The 23,040-nt window shown below is 38.5% G+C and overlaps 1 protein-coding gene across 5 annotated transcripts in view; it reads right to left on the bottom strand.

Annotated features, from left to right (window-relative positions):
• dpy19l3 (dpy-19 like C-mannosyltransferase 3) overlaps positions 1–22,609 on the bottom strand; it is a 53,099-nt gene extending 30,490 nt beyond the window's left edge. The window contains exons 1-9 of one of the 5 annotated variants that reach the window (XM_067494967.1): positions 22,435–22,609; positions 21,736–21,877; positions 18,134–18,261; positions 8,711–8,801; positions 5,005–5,126; positions 3,581–3,726; positions 2,044–2,167; positions 1,704–1,838; positions 87–218 (exon numbers count right to left, since the gene is read on the bottom strand). In XM_067494967.1, coding sequence (XP_067351068.1) covers positions 87–218; positions 1,704–1,838; positions 2,044–2,167; positions 3,581–3,726; positions 5,005–5,126; positions 8,711–8,801; positions 18,134–18,261; positions 21,736–21,868 — 1,011 coding nt within the window. In that variant the 5' untranslated portion in view covers positions 21,869–21,877; positions 22,435–22,609. Of the gene's footprint in view, positions 1–86; positions 219–1,703; positions 1,839–2,043; positions 2,168–3,580; positions 3,727–5,004; positions 5,127–8,710; positions 8,802–10,366; positions 11,350–18,133; positions 18,262–21,735; positions 21,878–21,991; positions 22,411–22,434 lie in introns of those variants that run through there. The other 4 variants (XM_067494968.1, XM_067494970.1, XM_067494969.1 and 1 more) reach the window with 4 other exon arrangements.
• Between the last annotated feature and the right edge of the window lie 431 nt (positions 22,610–23,040).

The raw sequence follows: 23,040 nt of genomic DNA, 5'->3' as shown, positions 1-23,040 counted from the left end.
GCAGTTTAAACATTCGTCTGTACTTTGTTGTCTGGATCTTTCTCTGTGTTCCTAATAGCTTTCTTATTAAATTTCAACACACAAACCTGTCCGTGTCTAATGATGAGGGCGGCTACAACGAAGCTCAGGACCAGTGATCCCAGTATCATGGAGTTGCAGAACTGTAGAAGCCACACACTGAGCAGACCACTCACTTGAACAACATACAGTGTAGTCACCTAAAGAAACAGATACATACAGCTGTGAAACACAGAATACCACTACATAACAACCATTCACCATCTGAGAGTCCAAAAGGTTGCACTGAAAGGTAGTTATGTGTTTGATATAATAGTCTACCCTCCGTGTCACTTTAGTTCAGAAACCAGCAAGTGAAGAGTATATTTCCTTTAGTTTGTATTGTAAAAATACTAATAATACTGAAAATATTAATGATAAAAGTTTTCCTTCAAGTGAGAACTCAAAAGACATGATGAAAGCTTGATGAAGTTACAGGACTTAAGTTGCCTAATGTGATTGATTTATGGTAGGTGGATCCATACAAGTAAGAAAGCTGACATGAGTCAACGTGTTAAAATATTAAATATATACTAAATATTAAATCAATAGTATGATAAATACTTTGGGCCTTGTAAAAACATTTAAAAGCAAAGTGCTTTATTTGCCATTATACATACAAGGTGTACAACGAAAATGCACCAGATTATAAGATGGAGGGTTAGTCCTAAGATGCTGCAACGGCAAAGTTGGAAGGTTTTCCTATAGTGGTATAAAAAACTAAATCTGTCATTTGTTCATTTCCTTCACTCATTTGACAGAAATAGAAAGACTTTCAAGGTGTTCGTTGGCCAACACCATTGTATTTTGTAAATACAGACAAGTTTTGAGTCAGAAAAATTAGAATAAAAAAAATCAATAAAAGTTAGGACAGAGGTCAGTTCACAGTACCTTTTTGTCCATCTGACATGAGCTTGGGCCCAGAGAACAGTGTTTCTACAAGCCATTGACATGTTTTCTCCTTGTGTATTAAAGATTCAAGTTGTAGTTCTAGATGCAGAAGTGACTGTATTAAGTGTTTTCCCATTATCCTTAGACAATTGTTGGGTTCTGTCTATACATCTTTATAGTCTTGACTTTATTCCGTAAAGTGCTTTGAGATGACTTTGTTGTGAATTGGTGCTATATAAATAAAGTTGAATTGAAATTGAAAAAGCTAAAATCCTATACAGAGGGCGACCGTTGAAAGGTCGTCCACCTCTCAACCCAAGTGACCTTGAGCAAGACACTGGACCCTAGAAAAGCGCTATATATAACTGTAGACCAGTGCAGACCGTATAATTGAAATAAAACTAATAAAACTAATCAACTCTCAAGTTGGTAAAAACTGCAATTTGAACGCTTCAGCAATTTGTGACAAGCTGTTCATTTTCGTGAAAACTGTGTGCATTGAGCTTAATTTTTTAATTTTTAGTTTAGTAAAAATTCTTCAAAACAAATTAGAACTTAGGTTAATAACACAAAAAGGGAAAGGACTGTGCAGGCAAGGCCACAAGGACAAATGTTAAAATGCAGAATTGAATTGAACCTTTTTGAATTATGTGCTCAGCAAACAATTTTTAATCAACCGACTTTAATCAAACATTTTAGAGTTTACTATCTAACTATTGTAATAGAACCATGTCACCAACTCTTTCGATACATACCTGTGTAGGTGTTAGGAGATCAACACAGTCCATGGTGTATATGATGAGAGACTGAACAAGTAGGATGAACTGGTTGAACTGCCATGTCAGACAGAAACAGAACGTCGTCACATACATCAACCACATCAGCACCTTCTAAAAAAGATAACACACACAAACACAACACGCTAATGTCAGATTCTTGAACTGGATACTAATGACAAATGAAATCATTCCTGCTCTGTAACTCCCTCTGTCAGACGTAGTAGATATTGAGCAGGCGGCTTGAGTGTGCCAGGTCAAGGCCAGTAGTGAGATTGATCAATAGCTTTGATCCCTGAGGGTGTGTGTATATGTGTACCTTCTGTAAGGCTGTGAGATGAGGCCTGAGGTAACAGGTGATAGCAGTGACCTGCAGCGCTAGGAAGGGCAAAGACCAGTTCTCTCTGAGGGAGATTGTGAACTCCACACGAGTGGTATCTACCCTGAAAAGAGGGAGAGGGGGGTCAAATGAGGGATGGGGAGGCAGATGGATGGATAATATTAAACATTTTAATTGCAAAACTGAGCACTAGTAACTAAGTATAAACTAACTACCTTAATATATGAAGTATACTACACACATTTTTGTATACCTGCTCATTGTGAGGACGATAGGGCAAAAGAAATTAAGCAATCAGTTAAGATAAAATAATCAACAAAAAGTAATTCATTTTAACAAGAGTTCATTGTGTATATTAAACGGCTGTTATCTTTTTAATCCCAGCAACTCTTTTATCTAATTTTTCAGAAGTTTTAAAACTCTGTGACCCTACATTTTAATGTTTACAGAGGTCAGAAACAGAAATCACGCCTGTATATTGATCCAAAAGGACATCAGAGAAAATGCAAACAGAGTTTCTGAACATATTTCAACTTCTGGCTCCCTTCCAAAAAAAACACACCAAGCAATGCAAACATAGTACACACCACCTACTCACACTAGAAGCAACTACATGTCCATTACATATTTCATCTAACTACATGGAGTGAAGTGTTTATTTCTATGTCCAAAGTTAGGTGAGATACCATTTTAATACCGCTCCCAAATACTACTTGCTAAACAATAACCTTAAGTCAGTTTCTATTAGCGCAAAGACTGGAAATGGGTAAACTAGCTCTTTTCAAAGACAACAAAGTCATCCAAATATCTGGTTTTTTCATTTACAGAATGTAACACACAGTCCAACAGCATCCAAGCTAGTATGAAGAAAAGAAAAAAAAAAAAAAAAGTAAAATACAGGGAACACATCAAAGTTAAGTTTTGGCTCTCATTAAATTCATATTCGGCCCACATGTTATTGATTTTGTAGGTGAAGCACTTTACTGGATTTTCGTCCTGTAAGCAATTGGCATGAATTAAAGTTCAGCGAGACTTGCTATTTAGAACGATTTATTTTCCTGTCCACTGAACCATGAACGAAAAAGGGTCCTGGATACAGATGCATCTTTTAAAAAAAAAAAAAAAGAAAACATTCACATCTGACATAAAAGAACAGCTATTAAAAGTGGCTCATTCACAGAATTCTGCTGCAAAAGTGGCTCATTAAAATGTTTTTTTCCTGTGTACAAAGAATCACAATTAAATGACCTTTACTGCCCTGCCGATAGAGAGGACTTTGTGCATGTCAAATCTGGTCAGTTGGATGCTTTTTACACAGCATGAAAACTTAAGAGTGATCCACAAAATATGATACACATAAAGCAGAAGGAAACTAAACCTAATCTTTTGCTGTATAAGTGCCACGATTTTTACAGAGTATTTACAGACCTTTAAATGTTTCGTACACACACACACACACACACACACACACACACACACACACACACACACACACTAACTCACAGTTATTACCCACCTGTTGAGGATGTACCAGATCCCAGTGAGTGTACCAGCCAGCCACGAGCCAGACAGGAGCCATGCTGTGAGGTACAGGGCAATCACATACACCGCTTGGAGCGAGAACACTGTGTAAATGTAGAAATACACTGGCTCCAGATACAACTGTGGCACGCACGCACACACACACACACACACACAAAAACACAGACCATTAGTTCTTTAGGCACCATACTTAACCATACAGACAGTTGATAGTGGCAGTGACTGACTCAGGGACTCTGGTGTACTTTGGCATTTTCAAAGTTAGGCTTCAACGTATATGTCACGACAGACTTGTCACAGAGTGAGATCACCAACAAAGCTAAGTAGCAGTTCTTCAGTTAATTGATATGCCAATACACAAACCTCTGCCCCCAGTGTGACAAGTGCAAAGATGCCCTGCCATGTCAGCTACTATGTAAAACGCCACATTAACTCAAATGCCTGACAGTCTCCTAATATGCTCATACTCTCACACTCTTACTAACCAGTCACCTCTTCTACTCTTCCTTCCCTTTCATCTTCAAAGTTCTCCTTCCATCTTCCCATCACACTCCTGGCACCTGTCCATACATTTCCATCTTTATCTTTAATCACCTTAACCTTCTGCACATCCTTCCCATGTCTATCTCTTTGTCTGGCCAACCTGTACAAATCCACCTCTCTCTCTTTAGTGTCAAACCTAACATACAAGTCCTCATATGCTCTGTTTGGACTTTGCCACCTCTACCTTCACCTTACGCTGTATCTCCCTGTGCTCCTGTCTACTCTCTTCAGTCCTCTCAGTGTCCCACTTCTTCTTAGCTAACCTCTTTCTCTGTATACACTCCTGAACTTCCTCGTTCCACCACCACGTCTCCTTGCCCAACTTCCTCTTTCCACATGACACCCCAAGTAACCTCGTACCTGTCTCCCTGATCACATTAGCTGTAGTGGTCCAGTCATCTGGGAGCACTTCCTGACCATCCAGAGTCTGTCTCAGCTCCTCCCTGAAAACTACACAAGATTCTTCCTTTTACAACTTCCACCACTTCGTCCTCTGCTCTGCGTTTGTCCTCTTCATCTTCCTCACCACCACAGTCATTTTACACACCATCTTGTGTTGTCTGGCTACATTCTCCCCTACCAATACTTTACAGTCACTGATCTCTTTCAGATTACAACGTCTACACCCTAACTATGGTTTTACTTTGCCCATCAACACCATTCAAAAACGATTCAAAAGTTTGACATTTGCACTTTCGACAAGCAAAACGCAGGAGCCGTGCTTTGTCTCCCTGATACCTTATCCTAAAGAGAACATGTGATTTTGATGTGCAAGAGTGTAATAATAATAATAATAATGACGATGTTAAAAAAACTTCTTGCTCTAATCTTGTGTGTTGCTGAGTTATAGGTTACCTGTATGGGCAATAATCTGTAGAGAACACCGAGGAAGACTTCTTGATAGATATTCATTCGCTGTAGGAGATTAATGGTCCTCTTAGATTCTGTCAAGTTGTCATGGATCAAATCTGACAGCCCTGGGAACACACACACACACACACACACACACACACACACACACACACACACACACACACAACTTTAAAAAGCTACAGTGACAGAGTCTGTTAACAGTTTGTTGGCTGTGTGTGACAACCAGAGAAAGTGGGTTTCCAAGTTCACTTTGGTCATATTATAGTATAGTGTTTTCATAAAACAATAACAGTGTTTAACAAAACTTTGTTTAAAGCACTTAAACCAAAGATTGTTCTGCTTGACTTTAATTCTTTAGTTGCTGAAAGCGCAGTAAATGTCTGAACCTGTCAGTGTAATTAACCTTGAAAGCTCGCAAACATTACTTCCTTAGCCGAGTGAAAAAAAAAAAGGTTCTGTTGTTAGAAACAGCAATCATATATATTGTATATTAACAAATCCAAAAAAATGTGTAGGTTTGATGGTTTGCAACTTTAGTTAACTCAAAAATGAATATAACATTGCTTCATATCTACTGGATGTATAAAAGGGCAATGATTTGCTGAAATGTCCACTATGGAGTGCTGTAAAAAATTGTCCTTAAAACCAGGAAATTACTACCTTTTTGTATTTCTACTTTCACTGTCCATATGCATTGTTTTGAATAGTGTTTTGGTTGAATGCCTAAAATAAGTTCTATGGTTAACACAAGATCCAGACATTTTCATCCTCTCTTTCGTGACAAAATTCAGCAATAAATACCCGACTCTTGATTTTGTCAAGCTTTTATATGTCTTTTAAAAAAAAAAATGCAATTGCCTAATGAGACAAGAGCTGTTTTCAGGAACATTAAACATCAAAACAGTGAACACAGACTTTGCCTTGTTGTATTTTTACAGCATCCAGACCAGCTCATTCTAGGAGAAAAGACTTTAGAGAAGACTGGAGAAGAGATTGGCACCCCTTCCTTCTTTCACATAATTATGTGATCCTTGTCTGTCCTCGCATGTGATTGGCCGCATTGTGTGCCCATCAAAATAAAGTTCCGGACCCCTCCCCAATTTCTACCGGGCTTCGACCGGCATACAGATAATGGTAAAAAAATAAATTACAATAAACCACAATTATTTACTAACAATAGCAAATTCCATAATACAAAAACCCTGATACATACATTATATAGTGCCCAAATCCACTGGTGTTATTATTCCAAACTAGTCGCTGAAGTGCTGCCATTACTACGTATTCAGTTTGATTGAAACAAAGTGTAAAACCAAACTAGCAACGGAGAGCAGAGTTTCTGCTGCAGGCTGGTATGTGTCAGTCTGATCCCTGCTGAGTTTATGATCCATGTAAAACCATAAAACCCAGTGCTGTTTTCCATAAACAGAGTACACATCACCCCCATTCCACGTCAAATTATTTATTTTATGAGTGTCTTTCAGTCATTTTCGCTTTATCCCTTTACTTCCCTCACTTCTTCTGACTTTATTTCCTCCCACTTTGCGCTGCCCCCATTTTTATACTTCTACTTTCAACCCTGCTTTTGTGTTGTTCCTATTCTCATCCTTCCACCATTGTCTTACTTTCACCTCACTATCTCTCCCTTCAAACCACAATTTTTCTATTCCATTTTTAGGTTCCTATAATTTTCTCCTCCCTCCTTTACCCTTGACACTTAAAACTACAGTAGTTTCTGCACATAAAAGAAGCAGACACCCAGTGAGACAGAAAGGGAAGTCAAGTCAGCTAGTTCCTCAACTAATTAACCTACAGCTCAATAATTTGCCTTAGTGGAAAATTAAGATAGTTCCGAATTAGGAATGTTACATGCTAATGAGAACAATATTATTGAGTTATTTCCCTCAGACCAGGCTGTGCCTCAAATGAAACTGCAGTGATTTCAGTGGTCTAGATACAGCAAATAGTTGTGCTTCCCCTGTAAGAGTAGGTGGAGAGAGCATACTGGTGCCTTTATTGTTGTAAAAAGATTGGCTGTTACGAGATTACATGTCTGTGTTTCAAAAGTTAAAGAAGCTTCTAGTGTTGTCATGATACCATATTTATGGCTTTGATACCAATACCTGCCTAAATATCCTCATACTGATAATAACTTGATACAGGACAATGACATAAACTGAAAAAAAGATAGAAAAATAAGGTTGAAAAAAATTAACTTTGTTAAAAAAAAAAAAGGTATAATAATTTTGAACAATCTTGAAAGAAAAGTAATTTGACTGAATGTTTAACCAGTGAGTTACTGATGGAATTAAGGTTCTCGAGCTGACAGCTGAAAAGACCTGCTGCTGTTGGAGGCTTTGTCATTTAACCAGTAAGTGCAGGGTCAGTACTGGCTAAAACATGTCAAAGCAAGACTAATTATGTTATTTGTAACATTCACTGATGCTGTTTACAGTGAGCATGTCTGTCAAGCAAGGTATTTTGCTAAGTCGGATGTGTTGGAGACCTGTTTGTAAAGTTCTGTTAATCTCATATTATCGGTACTAATAAAACTGGGGATTAGATTGTTTTTAATGGCAGGGTATTGCAATACCTTTTATACAGGTACACCATGCAACACTAGTACTCTCACAAATTTACACTTCTGAAAAGTTTATATTCTGGATAATGTGATTTTATACTGTCATTTTAAAGATGTGACCCGAACTGAATCTTTGCTAAGTCCTAATGCCAAATTTACCACTTTTACCACTTTAGTTTTATGTAATTTTTGAAACAACTAGACTTTAATGTGAGACAATAGCAGATGAAAAAGGGGATTCTCATTTCTTCTACCCCAAAGCCATTCATTTTGCCGTCTTGAATAAACAACTATGACTGGAAAACTTTATGACCTAAATCATAATTAAACAAGAATCGGGTTTTGGGGGGGGTTACAGGCTAATCTTGCTGCAGAAATACGGCCTCCTCATTAGCTCCAGAACAATTGAAAAACCGGTTATATCACATCTTATATCACAATGTAGAGCTAGGTAGTCCTGGTTTGATACCAGAAAAGCCAGAACTCATGGTATCCATGATCATATTCCACACACTAAGGAGATTCTTCTCAAATGGGACATTTTTATAACTTGTGACCTGACAAGATAATGTAGTAAGTTAATGATAAGCTTTTTGGTCTTTAAAATACATATAAATTATTACTGCAGGTAGTGAATCCAACTAAGGTCTGGAGTTTATGTACAAGACAAAAGCTTTCACGTACACTCACCGACATCCTGACATTGGCCTATAGCTGTTTAGAGGCTAATAATCAGTTCCAACCAGGATTAAGTCAGGAACAACCCCCAACTGACCCAAGGGGCAAATCTGACCGAAGGGGCAAATCTGTGGCCACAGCCTTACTACAGCTCCATATGCAGTTTGAGTGAGGTGTTTAGTACAGAGTCACTTGTACAAAGGTGACATTAGTTCACATTCAGAAAATACTCAGATCACTCTTTACAGGGATTATTGTGTGGATTTAATTTAAAAGGATAAATAGTCACCCATGTGTCTTTTTAAAATGTTTGTTCAATTATTCCAATTTGTAAGTTTCATATTTAAGGTGAAAATAAAGTGTGTAATAAGAGAAAGAGTCAAAAGCGTTTTAGAAGCTACTGTGTGTGCACACATGATGTGTGTATACCTTTCTGTATGGACGGGGCCTGCAACATTTGCTTGTAGTATGAGTAGTAAAGTCCACACTCAGTCCGAAAGGAGATCTCCCGTTCCACTTCCTGGAAGCAGAAAAGGGGATTTTAGTTACAAGTGCCTTTATCCTATATAATGGGAAAAACACATATCCTGGAATGGCTTGACATAGAAACTCAGAACAGTAACAATAAGGCAGTAAAAACGGTGTGTGTGTGCACATTTGGATGAGGTCTTTCCACATGATTCCCTGCTTTTCATACATGATTACTATTCCACTGGGGGGTAAAAAGAGAAATAGTAAATAGTTTTTCAGCTGGGCTCAACTTAGAAAAAAACAAAAAAACTTTCACTGTAGTGGTAAATTTCTTCGCTGCATCGGTGGTGTGATTTCCCACATTCTGTCAAAGGTCTCTCCAGGGGGACAGATGAATGTGGGTCATGGTGACAGAGCGGAAAATTGGCTTATTACAAAACAAAGCACATTGTAAGTAATAATAATAATAATAATAAAGTATTTTCTGTAGTCTTTTTTCCATTACAGAGCTTTCCTCCATAAAAATATTAAACATACTAATATATTAGTCCATTAATATCCTAAAAACTAATATATCGACCAAACAACTAGAAGACAGAGCTGATTTTTTTTCCCCATTAGAATGACTCCCAAGCTATTATGCTAAAATTAATGACACAAAGTGACATGTAAATATGCTTAAATGTTCTACATTCTTAATGTCTTCCTAGAGCCTCTAACCCAAATCAGTAGTACCACCTCTCCACACCGGATGCTGATCAGCTTGGCTATTTAATTGTGGCTTTTCATGTTCTGATGTTTAGAACAACTGACAACAGGTGTGGTTCTATAGTTAAAAGAGAGATGCAATACAGTACACGAAGGACATCGGCCAACAACACTAGTTCTGAATTACGTCTCAGATTGTAGCAAACCATTATTTTATTCATGATATCATATCATTATTCATAATTATTTTCATCGTTCTGGTTGATTCACAATTTTAATCCTTTTTAATGATCTACAGCCTCTGGTTGGATTTGTGTATTAACAAGCCTTAAAAAGTTTATTCAAACAATATGGCTGTATCCTTCATATTGACAATTCTCAATGAAAAGGGAACAAGAAGGGTAAAGAAAATAATATGGTGCTATAGTACAGCTAATCTATCACAGCAGACACTGATCAGCCACAACATTAAACCAGGTGGTTTAATGTTGTGTGTTTAATTGAGTGCTGGGACGCTAACTGCATATTAAAAGACAACCTAACAGTTGGATGTGACCACATCAAGGCCAGAAATTGGACTAAATCCATACAGCATCTGCCCCCAACATTTTACATACATGCTTCTATTTAGTATTCCTTGCTAGCCAGTCATCACCTTTCCGCAAAACACGCATGCATATCCCAGAAGATTCTCATATAAATGCAATGTGATTCTCTGAACCACACACTTTAATTACTAATTGAAGTGCTTTAATTATGGCTTGACCAATCAAAACAAAGACAGGGAAGGGATTATTGACGTAGCATGGCTACGTGCAGCTGAGGACAACCAGCTGTTTGTCTGCAACATGGTTGGATACTATAAAATTAAAATTCAGTGTCAATAATGTAAGTAATAACTCCTACCGTGAGCTCAGAGAACCACAGCAGATTCTCATGTATGGCATTAACACACCAGGCCTGAACGAGAGCCAGCAGCCCAGCCAGTAACAGCCCTGCTGCCATGGAAACACACTGTCGCCAAGGACAACAAGGTAGTTTGCCTGAACCGGATGCTCCAAGCAGGGAAACCCCCCCTCCAACACCCTCCTGTGTGGCATTAGATCCTGCTGTCCCCCACATCTTATGACTGCTGCATCCCCCTTTAGCTGGAGTATCCTGTGAAAGACCCAAATGATTTTCTCGCTTGCTCTGCTTTACTCTCTTACGAAGCTCCATTGCCTGATAAGACAGAGATTATCAGTAAGTTCTTGGATCCTTTGATGAGCTGAATCCAGGTAGATAAACAGCATGCTCTAAGGTTGAGCTATAGAACTGGTCCAAATCCATTAGAAAATAAATAAATGCAAATGTGGTGTGTTTTTCATTTCTTGAAGTCGTTCCAAGTAAATTAGCTTTTTAATCGTTTCAAGTTCCTTGCCAAAGGAAATTTGCAAAAGTTTTCTCCGAGGGAATGAGCAGCTAGTTTCCTTCCCAATCCTTCTTTTGAGTTTGCCGCAGGCAAAACAAGCCTTGGCTTTTCACCAAGAGCTCTGATGAGATGGCTAATCCTCAGTTTAATTTAAGGTCAAAGAGAACAGGCCTAGTTAACAGGTTCACACATTGCCTTTTAGCCTGAAAGCTAGTTCACTTTTTAGAAGGCAGTGATCCTCTTCTCTCTGTTTTTCCTCAGTTACCATTTCTTCTTTATGGTCTTTGAATAACTCCCATCTCTCTGATGTAGTGCTTCAACAGTCCATCCAGCTCTGCCCTTGCTTCGTCTCCCGCCTGCTTTATGTCTTCTAGAGACTACACATGGACCAGCATCTGCCTTTCCTGATCTCCAAAGAAGACTTAAAAATAAAAAGCCATCTTTCCTCATAAATAAGCTATTAAGTATAAAGAGAAGAGCAAACACATGTAGACTGAGCCACAGTCTGCAAACAACAGGATGGGCTGCAGATAACTACAGCAGCCAGAGGGAGGGGAAGAAAAAAGCAGTGACTACTGGTGACCTCGTGTCTATAAAAACACATGCACACAGAAAAAAAAGGGAAAGGGGGGGGGGGGGGGGGTAGCGTAGGAAACACGTTGGAACGTAATTTGGAAAATGTAGGAAACGTTTGTCTGAAGTGGGTTTTTTTAGAAGCAAAACAGGGGTTAAGCCGTGCACCTATGAAAACCCTGCTGGAGAATGGGGCCCACATGGACATGACCAAGATTGTGGACAGTCGACAAGGGACCACATTAAGCCAGCTGTCTCACTGAGTATGTAGGAGGAGATCTGGTGATAATAAGCATTGTAAGTGTGTGTGTGTGTGTGTGTGTGTGTGTGAGAGAAGAGGGGTGACAGACAGAGAGAAAGAGAGAGATAAAAAAAGGTGAAAGTGCAAGAAGAACTTGCTAGCAAACCCTCCGGAAACTAAGTCTAACAGTGCTGCCATATTTTGTTAACAACGCATTAGGTGAGGAAATCTCAACTGAGATTATTAAAGTTGCTTCCCTTTCTCCGCAGCCTCTTCACAGCCTCTCCACAGACTGCCAACACTCCAATACTATCAGTCGTGTATGGTCACGTCTGGCAGCACCAACACCAAGGACTTGCAAAGTCTCAAATTACTTTCCAGCATGTTTCACAGCCATTCTATTTGACCTGGAGACACAGAGTATGTGTGTGTCTGAGACAGTAAGCACAGGACTAAAAGTGAGAGTGAGAAAAGAGTACGAGAGGGAGCGGTCTTCAAGGGCAAGGTATTAAATATATCATCTCAACTGGATGAGGGAGCAACAGCACGCAGGTTAAGTTGAGGTCAGACTTTCAGCTGGCATAGCCACAAGTTTGTTAACTATTCTCCAAGACCATTTACAGTGGCTTGCAAACAAGCTTGTGATTTTTCTGCACTAAGTGTTAAATGTGGGCTTAGGATTTTTTAAGTATGCCCTCACTCAAATCAGCTAAAACATTTTTCAGTCATTATCGGCTAAACCCCAAAACTATTTGAATTTTTTTTTTTTTGTTCATCATCTTGCCTCCGAAATGGATAAATCTGAAGATGCTGGCATTACATTTTAGTGGAGAGAAAAACCAAAGTTTTAGAAAGCAAAATCAAATACCTGCCCAGACACATTGGAGGCAAGGGTCATCTTTTATCCTTATTTTCCTATAATTTTTAAATGTACAATGTACAATAGAGCAGAACACTTGGTACAAGTCTCATTAACTAATTTAATGTTAATTTTGCTAAAAGTGTTCCCAATCCCAACCCATGACACAAATATGGTTTGAATCATGAGCAGGACCTCTCTTTCTCCACCTTGGTAGAGGTTCATCTTGATCTCATCAAACCTCCAAATGTTTTGTGACTCATGTCTGTAGCCTTTTATGTGAATTCCACCCTGGCTTTCAGACGCTTACTGCTGAGGAGGAATTTGCATCTGTGCTCATGAGGACTTTTTTTGAATGGTGGATGTGATCATTTCACCTCTGCTCTGTGGAGGTCCTGGGGAATTCAGTGACTGTTTTTTTTTTCTTTTTCAGAACATTTAAATTGTTCAAATTGCTAAGCCTCATGTTTGTGCATTGCCTTTGACAGTTTTTGCCTCTTTTTCAAATTCAAATTAGCTTTTTTTCCATAGACAGCTCTCTGGTCTTCATATTGATTTATAATTCTCACATTAAATGGGTAGAAACCCATGGCTAAAACCCAGAATATGGATTTTATTCACTTTTCATTGAACATTAAATCTCACAGGACAGCCATGTAACAAGAAATACCTCTCAGTCACATGTTCCAGAACGTTTGTTCACCTTATTAAAATTAAAATTATGAACTCATATCTATTATGTCATATCTATCCTAGATCTGAAACACGAATGTCTTCACTTTACATGAAAAACAAAAAAATCCCCCTTGCTGTTCCAATACTTTAGACAGGGATTATTTGTCAGATTATAGGCCAAGTATAAAAATGCAAAAAGATCTAATTCGTAAAATGTATTGAATAACCACCAGGTTAATTAACAAAACACCAACAACTATCATTTTCAAATCATTTTTGTAGCTAAAAGAATATGATTTACAAGAAAGATGTTAACTAAAGTAAAGGAAAACTATTAATGGCTGTTAAATAATAGCTAAAACAGAATAAACCACAATGGAAGGCAGAATGCAAAGTCTTCCACCACTGAGCAAGAAGTGAGCCAGGGGACTTGATCATATAAATATATGAATAACATCATAACTCAAATTTTGCCACATCAAGTTGTGTAACAAATGAAAAAAAAAGGTTAAACCCTGGTTTACACCTCCACACACTTAGTTATGGGAGAGGAGGATGTGAATGACAGACTTGAATGTTTTCACACAAAATATTCACAATTAGCAATAACTGTGTGATCATAGTGATAGTCAGAGACTTTGATAGCATCAACAGACAGAAGCTTATACAAACGCACACACACAGAGTTTTTGATGGCGTCAGCCAGGAGCCCACTTATGTGGGAACATTTCAGTGAGATTTTCACCAGGCCTGTAAAGTGACCTGCATTTATTATGAATGAAAGCATCTGCCTGCCTCTTCCTCTCACATACGCATATACACAGGAAAAAAAGTCAGCACAGGACTACAAACTGTGTCTGTGCAGACTCCACTCAATTACCTTGATATGGTGCTTTCTCCCCCTGTGACAAAAACTCACAAATTATTCTGTGCAGTTTCCCTCTATTTGGGTCAAGATGCATTGCACATTTGCATGAGAAACAGATGAAGCAGCTGGCTGGCACAGCGAGTTGCTGCCAACAAATGAGACAAATTCTGAGTCGTAGACTGTCTGCTTAGTTGTTTTCTCTGATTCATCACTCTCTCTTCTGTTATTCATATGCAGGGAAGTCTAACCTGTGATTAGGATAATGCCTTAAAATCTGGACTAATATAGCTACATGTACCATCTTTGCTTCCTGATGTGGTCAATCCCTACTGTATATTAATGGTACACAAAAACACTTTGCTCATTATTTTGGAAACCCATTTTTCAATTTAAAGTATATAGATTTAGTCTAATTTAAATATTTTATACATCAAATGCTCTCTATAGAACTACTTGATAATTTCATTTATAGCTGAGAATTATATAGCCTACAATCTGATACAAAAATAATGAATAATAATAAATAACTAAAATTAATTGACCGTGCTCAGTAAGTTCAGGATCAGCGTGCTTAACCACAAGCTGCTAATTCTTCACATTTTTTTTATAGTTCACGATTCTGGATAAACACTCTTAGTATTTGAAATCAAAATGTACTACAGTCGTGTTCCAGTAGGTCAAACCCAAGCAAAACAATATGAGAAACCGATAACACCAAAGTGATCTGGATATAATGCCGCAATCAGCTCATTCATCAAGCAAAACAAAAGACTATTACAGCAACGCTAAATGAGGCAAAAACAACACATTACAATAGGGCTCATTTACATTTTGCACAAGTTATGACTCTGACGAATCGATCTGCTCTGCCATGTCAACCAGTACAAAATCTGTTATTTACTGTACAGGATATGTGAACCAGAGTGTTCGCGAAGCTTTGGAAGATAACTTATTAATTGCATCATATTTGGCAGGGCACAATGTTCTGTTGCTGTACAAACCTGAACAAGCTCTACAAAGGACTGTGGAACAATCGCCCTGGTGTTTCAGGACTTCATGCGGCTCATTTAACGGGCTTGAAAATCAGTTCTCTGCAGTGCACGGAAAAACAATCATCTCATTTCAAGATGAAGTGTTTGTGATGGGTTTGCAGGCCATTTTAGGAAGGAATCTGTATAAGGAGATATGGCTGATTGGCACATTTCCTAGCTACTTTTCCCCTTGAGATAAGCAGAAAATGTGTGTGTTTTTTTTTTAAGCATTTAAAAATTCAAACTGGGAGACATTTTCCAGCTCTAAATTCCCACATCTATCATGTGGTTGAGGAGTCTTACGTCAGACCCCAAGATAACCACCCAATAAAAGTGTCAAATACGTCAATCTGGCCATCTCTGGTGCTTCATAATAAGACCCTCACAAAAGAGATGAAAAAAAAAATCATGTGTTTTAAACATTCCCAGACTTTCCAACTCCAGTAAACTGCAACACTTATTTAATCCATTCGTCTATAAATAGAACTTTCACCACCACCACTTTCATGAAGCTCCAAAATTTAAATATACACTGGTAGAGGGAAACATTACATAATATACAACTGAAAATTGTATGTCACAATAGATAGTCTTCTGTTATGCATTCAGAATTAAAATAAATAAACTGAATCTCAGTTATGTCAGTTTTCTCAAGAGACATTGTTCTCTCATTTTCTGCAGATTATCAGGACATGTTTTCCACTTGAACTTTGCTTTAAAATATACCCCAAAAAATACCCATTACAGTATATGGAAAGTACCAATACTTACACTTGTGAAGATATCAGCTAAACGGTCATAAAAACTGTCCAAATGTTATATTTTGAATATGGTCTTTCAGTGTGTTCTTAAAGTGGATAACAAAAACAGCAACACATCGCAATAAAATATTTGTATCACTCAGCTACAACATTATATGAGTTTTAATATCATTACCACATGACACTGAATCAGTCTCATACAGTTAGAAGCATCTATCAAAAAATGATTAAAACCCATTTCAAAAATCTAGACAAAATCAAAGTTGGACAGAATTTTACTCCTGCAGAATTTTGGCTAATTTAAAATGCCTGAATAGCAGCAGCTATTCTGAATAACTGCAGTTTATGTTGCCATTTTTTAATGCATTTTTTTCTAATAAATTGCAGTAGAAAGAGGGAATAGTTGCAGTTTGTCAGTTATCCCTGTATCAGCCATTCTCCAGGTACTGTATGTTTATAGGAAAGTGTTGGTCGAATACGTTTACCCCCTGCTTTTAAGCGGAATAACAGGGAGCTCAGTCATTAATCATCATTTCTCCAGATATTACACCTTTCTTGGCTATTCCGTGAGTTTAACAGTAGCTTACAGATACCTGCAAACTATATACAGCATCCTTGAAATCAGATACTTGTTGTCATGAGTGGACCAATCATTCGCCTTTGCTCATGGGATTTACTTTAAAAAAAGTTACACCTTATAGCATTAGCAGGTTCTCTCATCAGCAGCTTTGGTGTGTGAAAATGTGAGTTATTAAGACTCTGCAAATATTCCCATTGTTGGATGAATAAAGGTTCATCTTACCTTATATTGTTTATTATCATTACATGAAAATAAAAGATAATGATGAAACTTTTGCAGTGGCTATAGAACAATTCTCTAAGCTATGATCAATTCACAAGATTGTAAAAGATAATAAAAGAAATAGTATAATGGCATGAAATGTACATTTAAAAATTAAGATTCTCTGCAAAATGTAATTAAGATAAATAGCCACTCACATCCAAGCCGGTACATGGTTCACACACAAATCACATTTAGTTAGCTTTGTTCAACAGCTCCACTGCCTTAGGGGAAAAAAAACTGCCGGCCTTAACCCAGTTGCTGTAGACTTTATAGTCTAAAATCTTTTGCCTGGAGGCAAGAGTTCTAACAGGTAGTAAGAAGGGTGCGTGGAGCCCTAACATTGCTGAGAGATCAGGTCATGCATAGTTTAGTCTACGTGGTGCTAATGTCCTGGCTTGGTCCTTGGCCAGTGATCCTCTCAACTATTGTACTAGAGACCGAACAACACTGATACTCTATGCATCAGCCTCCCTCCATTGCACAGTATTAGGACGTTCAAGAGCAGCTTTAGAGTGAGATGCTCTCTTAACTTGTTTAAGAAAAAGAGTCTTTGCTCGGCTTTACCAATTCCCAGTATTGTGTTAGTGTTACTTGTCAAGTCACGTGTGATTGTTAGGCCCAATAACTTAGACCTTGTGACACTCTGCACACCTTCAACCTTGATAAGTAGGCAGATTTGATTCTAAGGTGTCAATATTAATCTCCTTAGTCCTCTTGTTTAAGCCCAATTTGTTGGGCTTAAGATTATTTACATTATTCCTAGAGATGTTTATTCTGACCACAATTGGTGTAATCTGCAAATGTATACATTTTGTTGGATAGGCAGGGAAACAGTTGTTTGTGAAGAGGATGTACAGCAATAGAACCAGCACACACCAAGGCAGAGTTCTGATGCTTAATGTTAGAGTGGATTAGGCATGTTACCAAGCCACAGGACCTGGGCGCCGTGCAGTTATTGAGTCGGACATGGATTCCTTTCACTTCCAGAGTTTTCTAAAGGGAAATCCGAGGCTATCTGTCTGACATCTAAAGCTCAAAATTGGGTCATTCAACAGGACAATGATCTGAGGAACATGAATAACTCTACATCAGAATAGCTAAAACATAAAACAATCAAGGTTTTTGAATGGCCTAGTCAAAGTCCAGTCCTCAACCCAATTGAAATGCTGTGGTGGAACCTTAAGAGAGCTGTGCATAAGCAAATGCCCAAAAACCACACCCTTGCTGACTACATCGCTGATATGGATATGCTGTTATGCACGAAGTAACCACTGAGAATCTAAGAGAAACGGAGCAAAAATGACAATTCATTGGTTGATCTTTAACAGTTCATTGCTGGCTACAGAGCCACTGCTATTGCTGCAATAAGCCTCTGGCCGGTTATTGTAGAAAACTAGGTGCTGCTTGTACCTTGATGTTGGAGAACCACAGATCGTTCTCATGTAGTGTGGCTACGTAGATACAGCACAGCAGGCCAAGACCAACAGAAACAGACCAACCAACCGACGTCCAGATTACTGCTCCCCATGACCAGTCACCTGCAGAAATATTTACATGTCAGGACGTTGCTGCTGTCAAAACAACCAAAAACATCATGATTAATGTTATGCATGAGACTCTTTTGTATAGAAGATACTCTGAGACACAATAGAAAAAGCAAAGGTGTAAATAATTAACGATTCAGCATTTTGCATTGTAGCTCAGTGCTAGGTTGCGCTTGAACATAACTAGTACATACGATGTCCAATTTGACTATCCAACAAGCTCTGCTATAGAAGCAAACCAGCAGCTTTACTTTCACACCATCATGACTAGGGGTTGGTTATCTTTTGATCTTATCAATTCTGATTTTGATTCCAGTTCTGCTTAAAATGCTTATAAAGGGTCTAATGTTTAGATAGTAAAAACATTTATTCTTTGATGGTTTATCATTCTGGTGTAGATTTGTTACGGCTACACAATGTTTATTACTACCTGTCAAACCCAGAACGAGGAGAAAAAGACACTGCACACAACTGAACAGGCCACACAAAGGTAAGATTTTTACATTACTGGAATTGTTTCAAACATTGTGATCCACATTTACAAGAAAAAAGTCTTTAAGAGTCAGGACTTATGAGGTTCATCTTGCAAAAGTTTTTCAGTTTGTTTCCCTACACGTTAAAGGGAATGTTAACGTTACAGTTAGATGGATCAGGGAATGTCTCAAATGGAGGGGGGTGACAGTCCTGAGGGGGACAAAGACACAGCAAGACATTAAAAACTGTCAAGAGTTTCAGTTTGATGCTGTACTGCCTTAAACGTGTGATCAGATTTACTATGCAACCAGACTTGAATTGTAAGCTAATTCGCTGCTAATTTACATGCATTGCTGCTAATTTACTTGCATTGTGGCAGCTGTAGCTCAGTTGGCAGTCGCCCACGAACCACAAGGTCAGTGGTTCGATCCCCGTTCCAAGGGTATATGTCGAAGTGTCTCTGGGCAAGACACTGAACCCCCAAACCGCATGGTAGAAACTGGGGAGGTCAGCTGGTGTAAAAGCTGTGCCAAATCAACATGCAGACAATGATCCGCTGTGGCGACCCTGAACTCATGGGATAAGCCAAAAGGACATAAATGAATACATATCTCAGAAATATGATGTCCAACCATCTCATTACCCTAGATGGCATAAGTCTGGCCTCCAGTACTACTGCAAGGAACCTTGGAGTTATTTTTGATCAGGATCTGTCCTTTAACTCACATATAAAACAAATCTCTAGAACAGCCTTCTTACACCTACGGAACATTGCCAAAGTTAGGAGCTGTCTCAAAGTGATACAGAAAAACTAGTCCATGCATTTATAATAGTATTACACATATTTCACCTTCACTAGCTTCTCTCCATTGGCTTCCCATTAAATCTAGAATAGAATTTAAAACCCTGCTTCTTACATATAAAGCTCTGAATGGTCAGGCTCCATCATATATAGAAGACCTCATAGCACCATATCATCCCAGTAGATCACTTCAATCTCAGAATGCAGGCCTACTTGTGGTTCCCAGAATTTCCAAAGGTAGAATGGGAGGCAGAGCCTTTAGCTATCAAGCTCCTCTCCTGTGGAACCAGCTCCCAGTTCAGTTCAATTCAATTCAACTTTATTTATACAGCGCCAATTCACAACAAAGTCATCTCAGGGCACTTTACAGAATAAAGTGTTCAGATTCAGATTCAGGAAGCAGACACTCTCTCTACTTTTAAGTCTAGGCTCAAAACCTTCCTGTTTGATAAATGTTATACTTAGTTATAATTATGCTGCTATAGGCTTAAACTGCAGGTGTCCCCGGGCTTTGAAGCTGTGTGTTTTCCAGTGTGCAGCTACTGGTCCTACCAACCTGCCCGATGTTTTGTTGTTGCTTTTGTTGCTCTTTTCTTTTCCCCCTCCACTTTCCACTCACCCCAACCGGTTTAGGCAAATGGCTGCCCAGCCTGAGCCTGGTTCTGCTGGAGGTTTCTTCCGTTAAAGGGAGTTTTTCCTCTCCACTGTTGCCTAGGGCTTGCTCAAGGGGGGATTGTTGGGTTCTCTGTATACATCTTTATAGTCTTGACTTTATTTGTTAACGTGCCTTGAGATGACTTTGTTGTGAATTGGCGCTATATAAATAAAGTTGAATTGAATATAGTTGTGCTTTGTCTTGTTGCTATCTTTTCTAAAGTAAAGCCATATTTTTTGACTGCTTACTGTTGTCACAACTTGTTGTAGGTTGTAATGTTAAACATACATGCTAACTCATATCTAAACAAATAAAATGTTGTAGCATCGATTTGCATTTTCATGAAAACATGTCATTCTACCAGACCAGTTGGATTTTAGCAGTGACATGTAACACATCCACTCCCACTTGCCACTTTGGCAATGTTTCCCTTGCCAGGTTTATATCTTTTCAATTAATCTTCTACACCCCTGCACTACTTTTGTTGTATGCTATGGGAAGCTACTCTTTGTCTTAATAGACTGCATGTTTTTATAAAAGAAGCTTTATACACAACCTTATCAGAGCTAAATAGTTCATAGGGACCTATAGTTATACATTTTATGTAGTCCTGATTTGGATCTTTACAGTTGTCATTTACATTTAAAGGCTTGTAAATCTAGTTCAGTTTCATTTTAGTACACTATAGTCAGCTTAAATCAAAATGTAATTTCCCAATAACGAATGTATTGCTAGTGAAAATGCTGAGTGGATAGTAATTTTGGAAAACCCCTAGCCACAGTGGCTGGAGAGCCAAACATTTAATGTCAATCCCTTTGTTTGGGACTGATAAAAATAAACCAAAGTTCAGTCACAGGTATCCAGGACAGACTTTTTTTTCATCAGTTCTAATTTGGAACAGAGTTTTGATTCCGAATTCTAATCATGATTTACAATGCACATGCATACTGCCACCACCTGTGTTCACCCTAGTATGACAAGTCAAAATATATCCTCATGCCCCAGAATATTGTGAATTATTGGACCATTTTGATGAGCAACAACATTTCTAATAGCTGCATTTGTTTAAGTAAGCGAGGTGACTTAACATTCACATTAGCAGGACCGTTTACACACATGAGCCTATATGAAATGAAGCTTTTAGTAAACCTATGTCAGATTTCCCAATAAAATAGGTACTAGTAAAATATAGATCATTTAAATAATATAACTCCTCATTTAAAAAATTCAACCTGCAGAAAAAAAAAGGCTTACAGATTTGTAATTCATTGCTTCTAATATGTACAGGATTCAATGCAGTGCAGACTTTCACCTGTAACGTGAGTAATATGAGAAATATGTCACTTCAATAAAGCCCCACTTTGAATTTCCTTTCCCATTCTGCACCCACAGCAGGTCAGGGGTCGCCGGTTGGACAGCTGTTAACCGTGTCCACCTTATAATCAAAGTGCACTAGGCTGCTGCCCCAAACAACTCTGTCGATTTTGCTGATTCTACCGGGTTGAAAATCTGCTGGTCGGGAGGATGACTTACTCACCATGTAATATCTTCTCTGGAGAATGATGATGATGATGATGATCAGTGCAACAGTTGGACTGCTGGGACTGAAAGTCTGCACCAGCTGGGGGTTCCTTCCCCCTGCTGCCCTTCCTCTGACGCAGGCCTGTCATGTTAAAACACTGCAACAAGACAGGGACAGAGTGTGTGATGTTACCCTCACATGATTAATATGTATCAACTGAAAAAACACACACAGGTGGCCTCAACTCTAAAACGGGGTGCATTGCTTTTACCGGATCAGACAACAACTGACACCAGTGCCTTTCTTCCTTTTTTTAAATATGTGTAAACCGCTTTAGCCAAACAGGGATAGATGAGGTGGAGAGGCCCTGCTGAGGCGGCACTTCCTGTTCGCGTTACTACCAGAGTAACGTGAAACATGCACCGACACCGACAGTACAAGTTAAGTGCATTCATAGTACAGTTACTTATGCCAAGCAGCAAATACACAGGTCGCTACTAAAACCATGCAAAACGTTGCTAGTGTTGCTAAAGGTGAGGGAGGCACATAACGCGAAATACTAGGAGGTAAAGTCCTACTGTGTAGCGCGGACCCGTCTACTACAGCCTGTAACATGCAATTTTACATAACGGCACGCGGCCGCTACGCTGCTCTGCACTGACATCAACAAAAGACGGAAACGATGAGATCCAGCGGTCCATTTATAAGCCTCACCCTGCTAGGACGGTCCGGCAGCTCTCCTCTCCCTCTCCCTCTCTATGCCTCCAACTCTCTCTACGTTTCTCTATCGCGCTCGCTCTTTCATTTTTCTCTCATCTTTTTATTGTTTTTTTTTTTTTTTTTTTAATTCATGGTCGAGCTTTGCTGCCGCCGCACTGACTGGATTGGATTTAACCACCGGACAATACCGGAACACGAGATTGTCTGCCTTCAAAATAAAAGCATGAGCCAAAAACCTGTGATCTGATTTTCTTTCCCGTCGAGATTAACTGTAAATCTAATCTTATCGTCACAATGAAACAAACAAACTAGATGCAACGTAATAAATTATGTTTATATTTAAATTGTCAAAAAATATAAATATTTGTTTATAAAAGCAAATGGGCATTGAGCAGTACAGAGCTATATTTTCTATTATTAAAGTTATTAATAATGAACACATGCACCTGTCATTATCATCCAGGTAGAAGAGTGTTGTAACAGTACTCAGTAACAGTAATCATTAATATTTTGTATTCAAAAGAATGCAGAGAGAATTCCAGAGAATGCAGAATTCAAGAGAATGCATTTGTATTAATTAGAAGTTTGGATATTTTGCAT

The sequence above is a fragment of the Channa argus genome, chromosome 2, assembly GCF_033026475.1.
Source record: "Channa argus isolate prfri chromosome 2, Channa argus male v1.0, whole genome shotgun sequence".
Lineage (NCBI taxonomy): Eukaryota > Metazoa > Chordata > Actinopteri > Anabantiformes > Channidae > Channa > Channa argus.
This window is presented reverse-complemented; position numbering and strand designations above follow the sequence as displayed.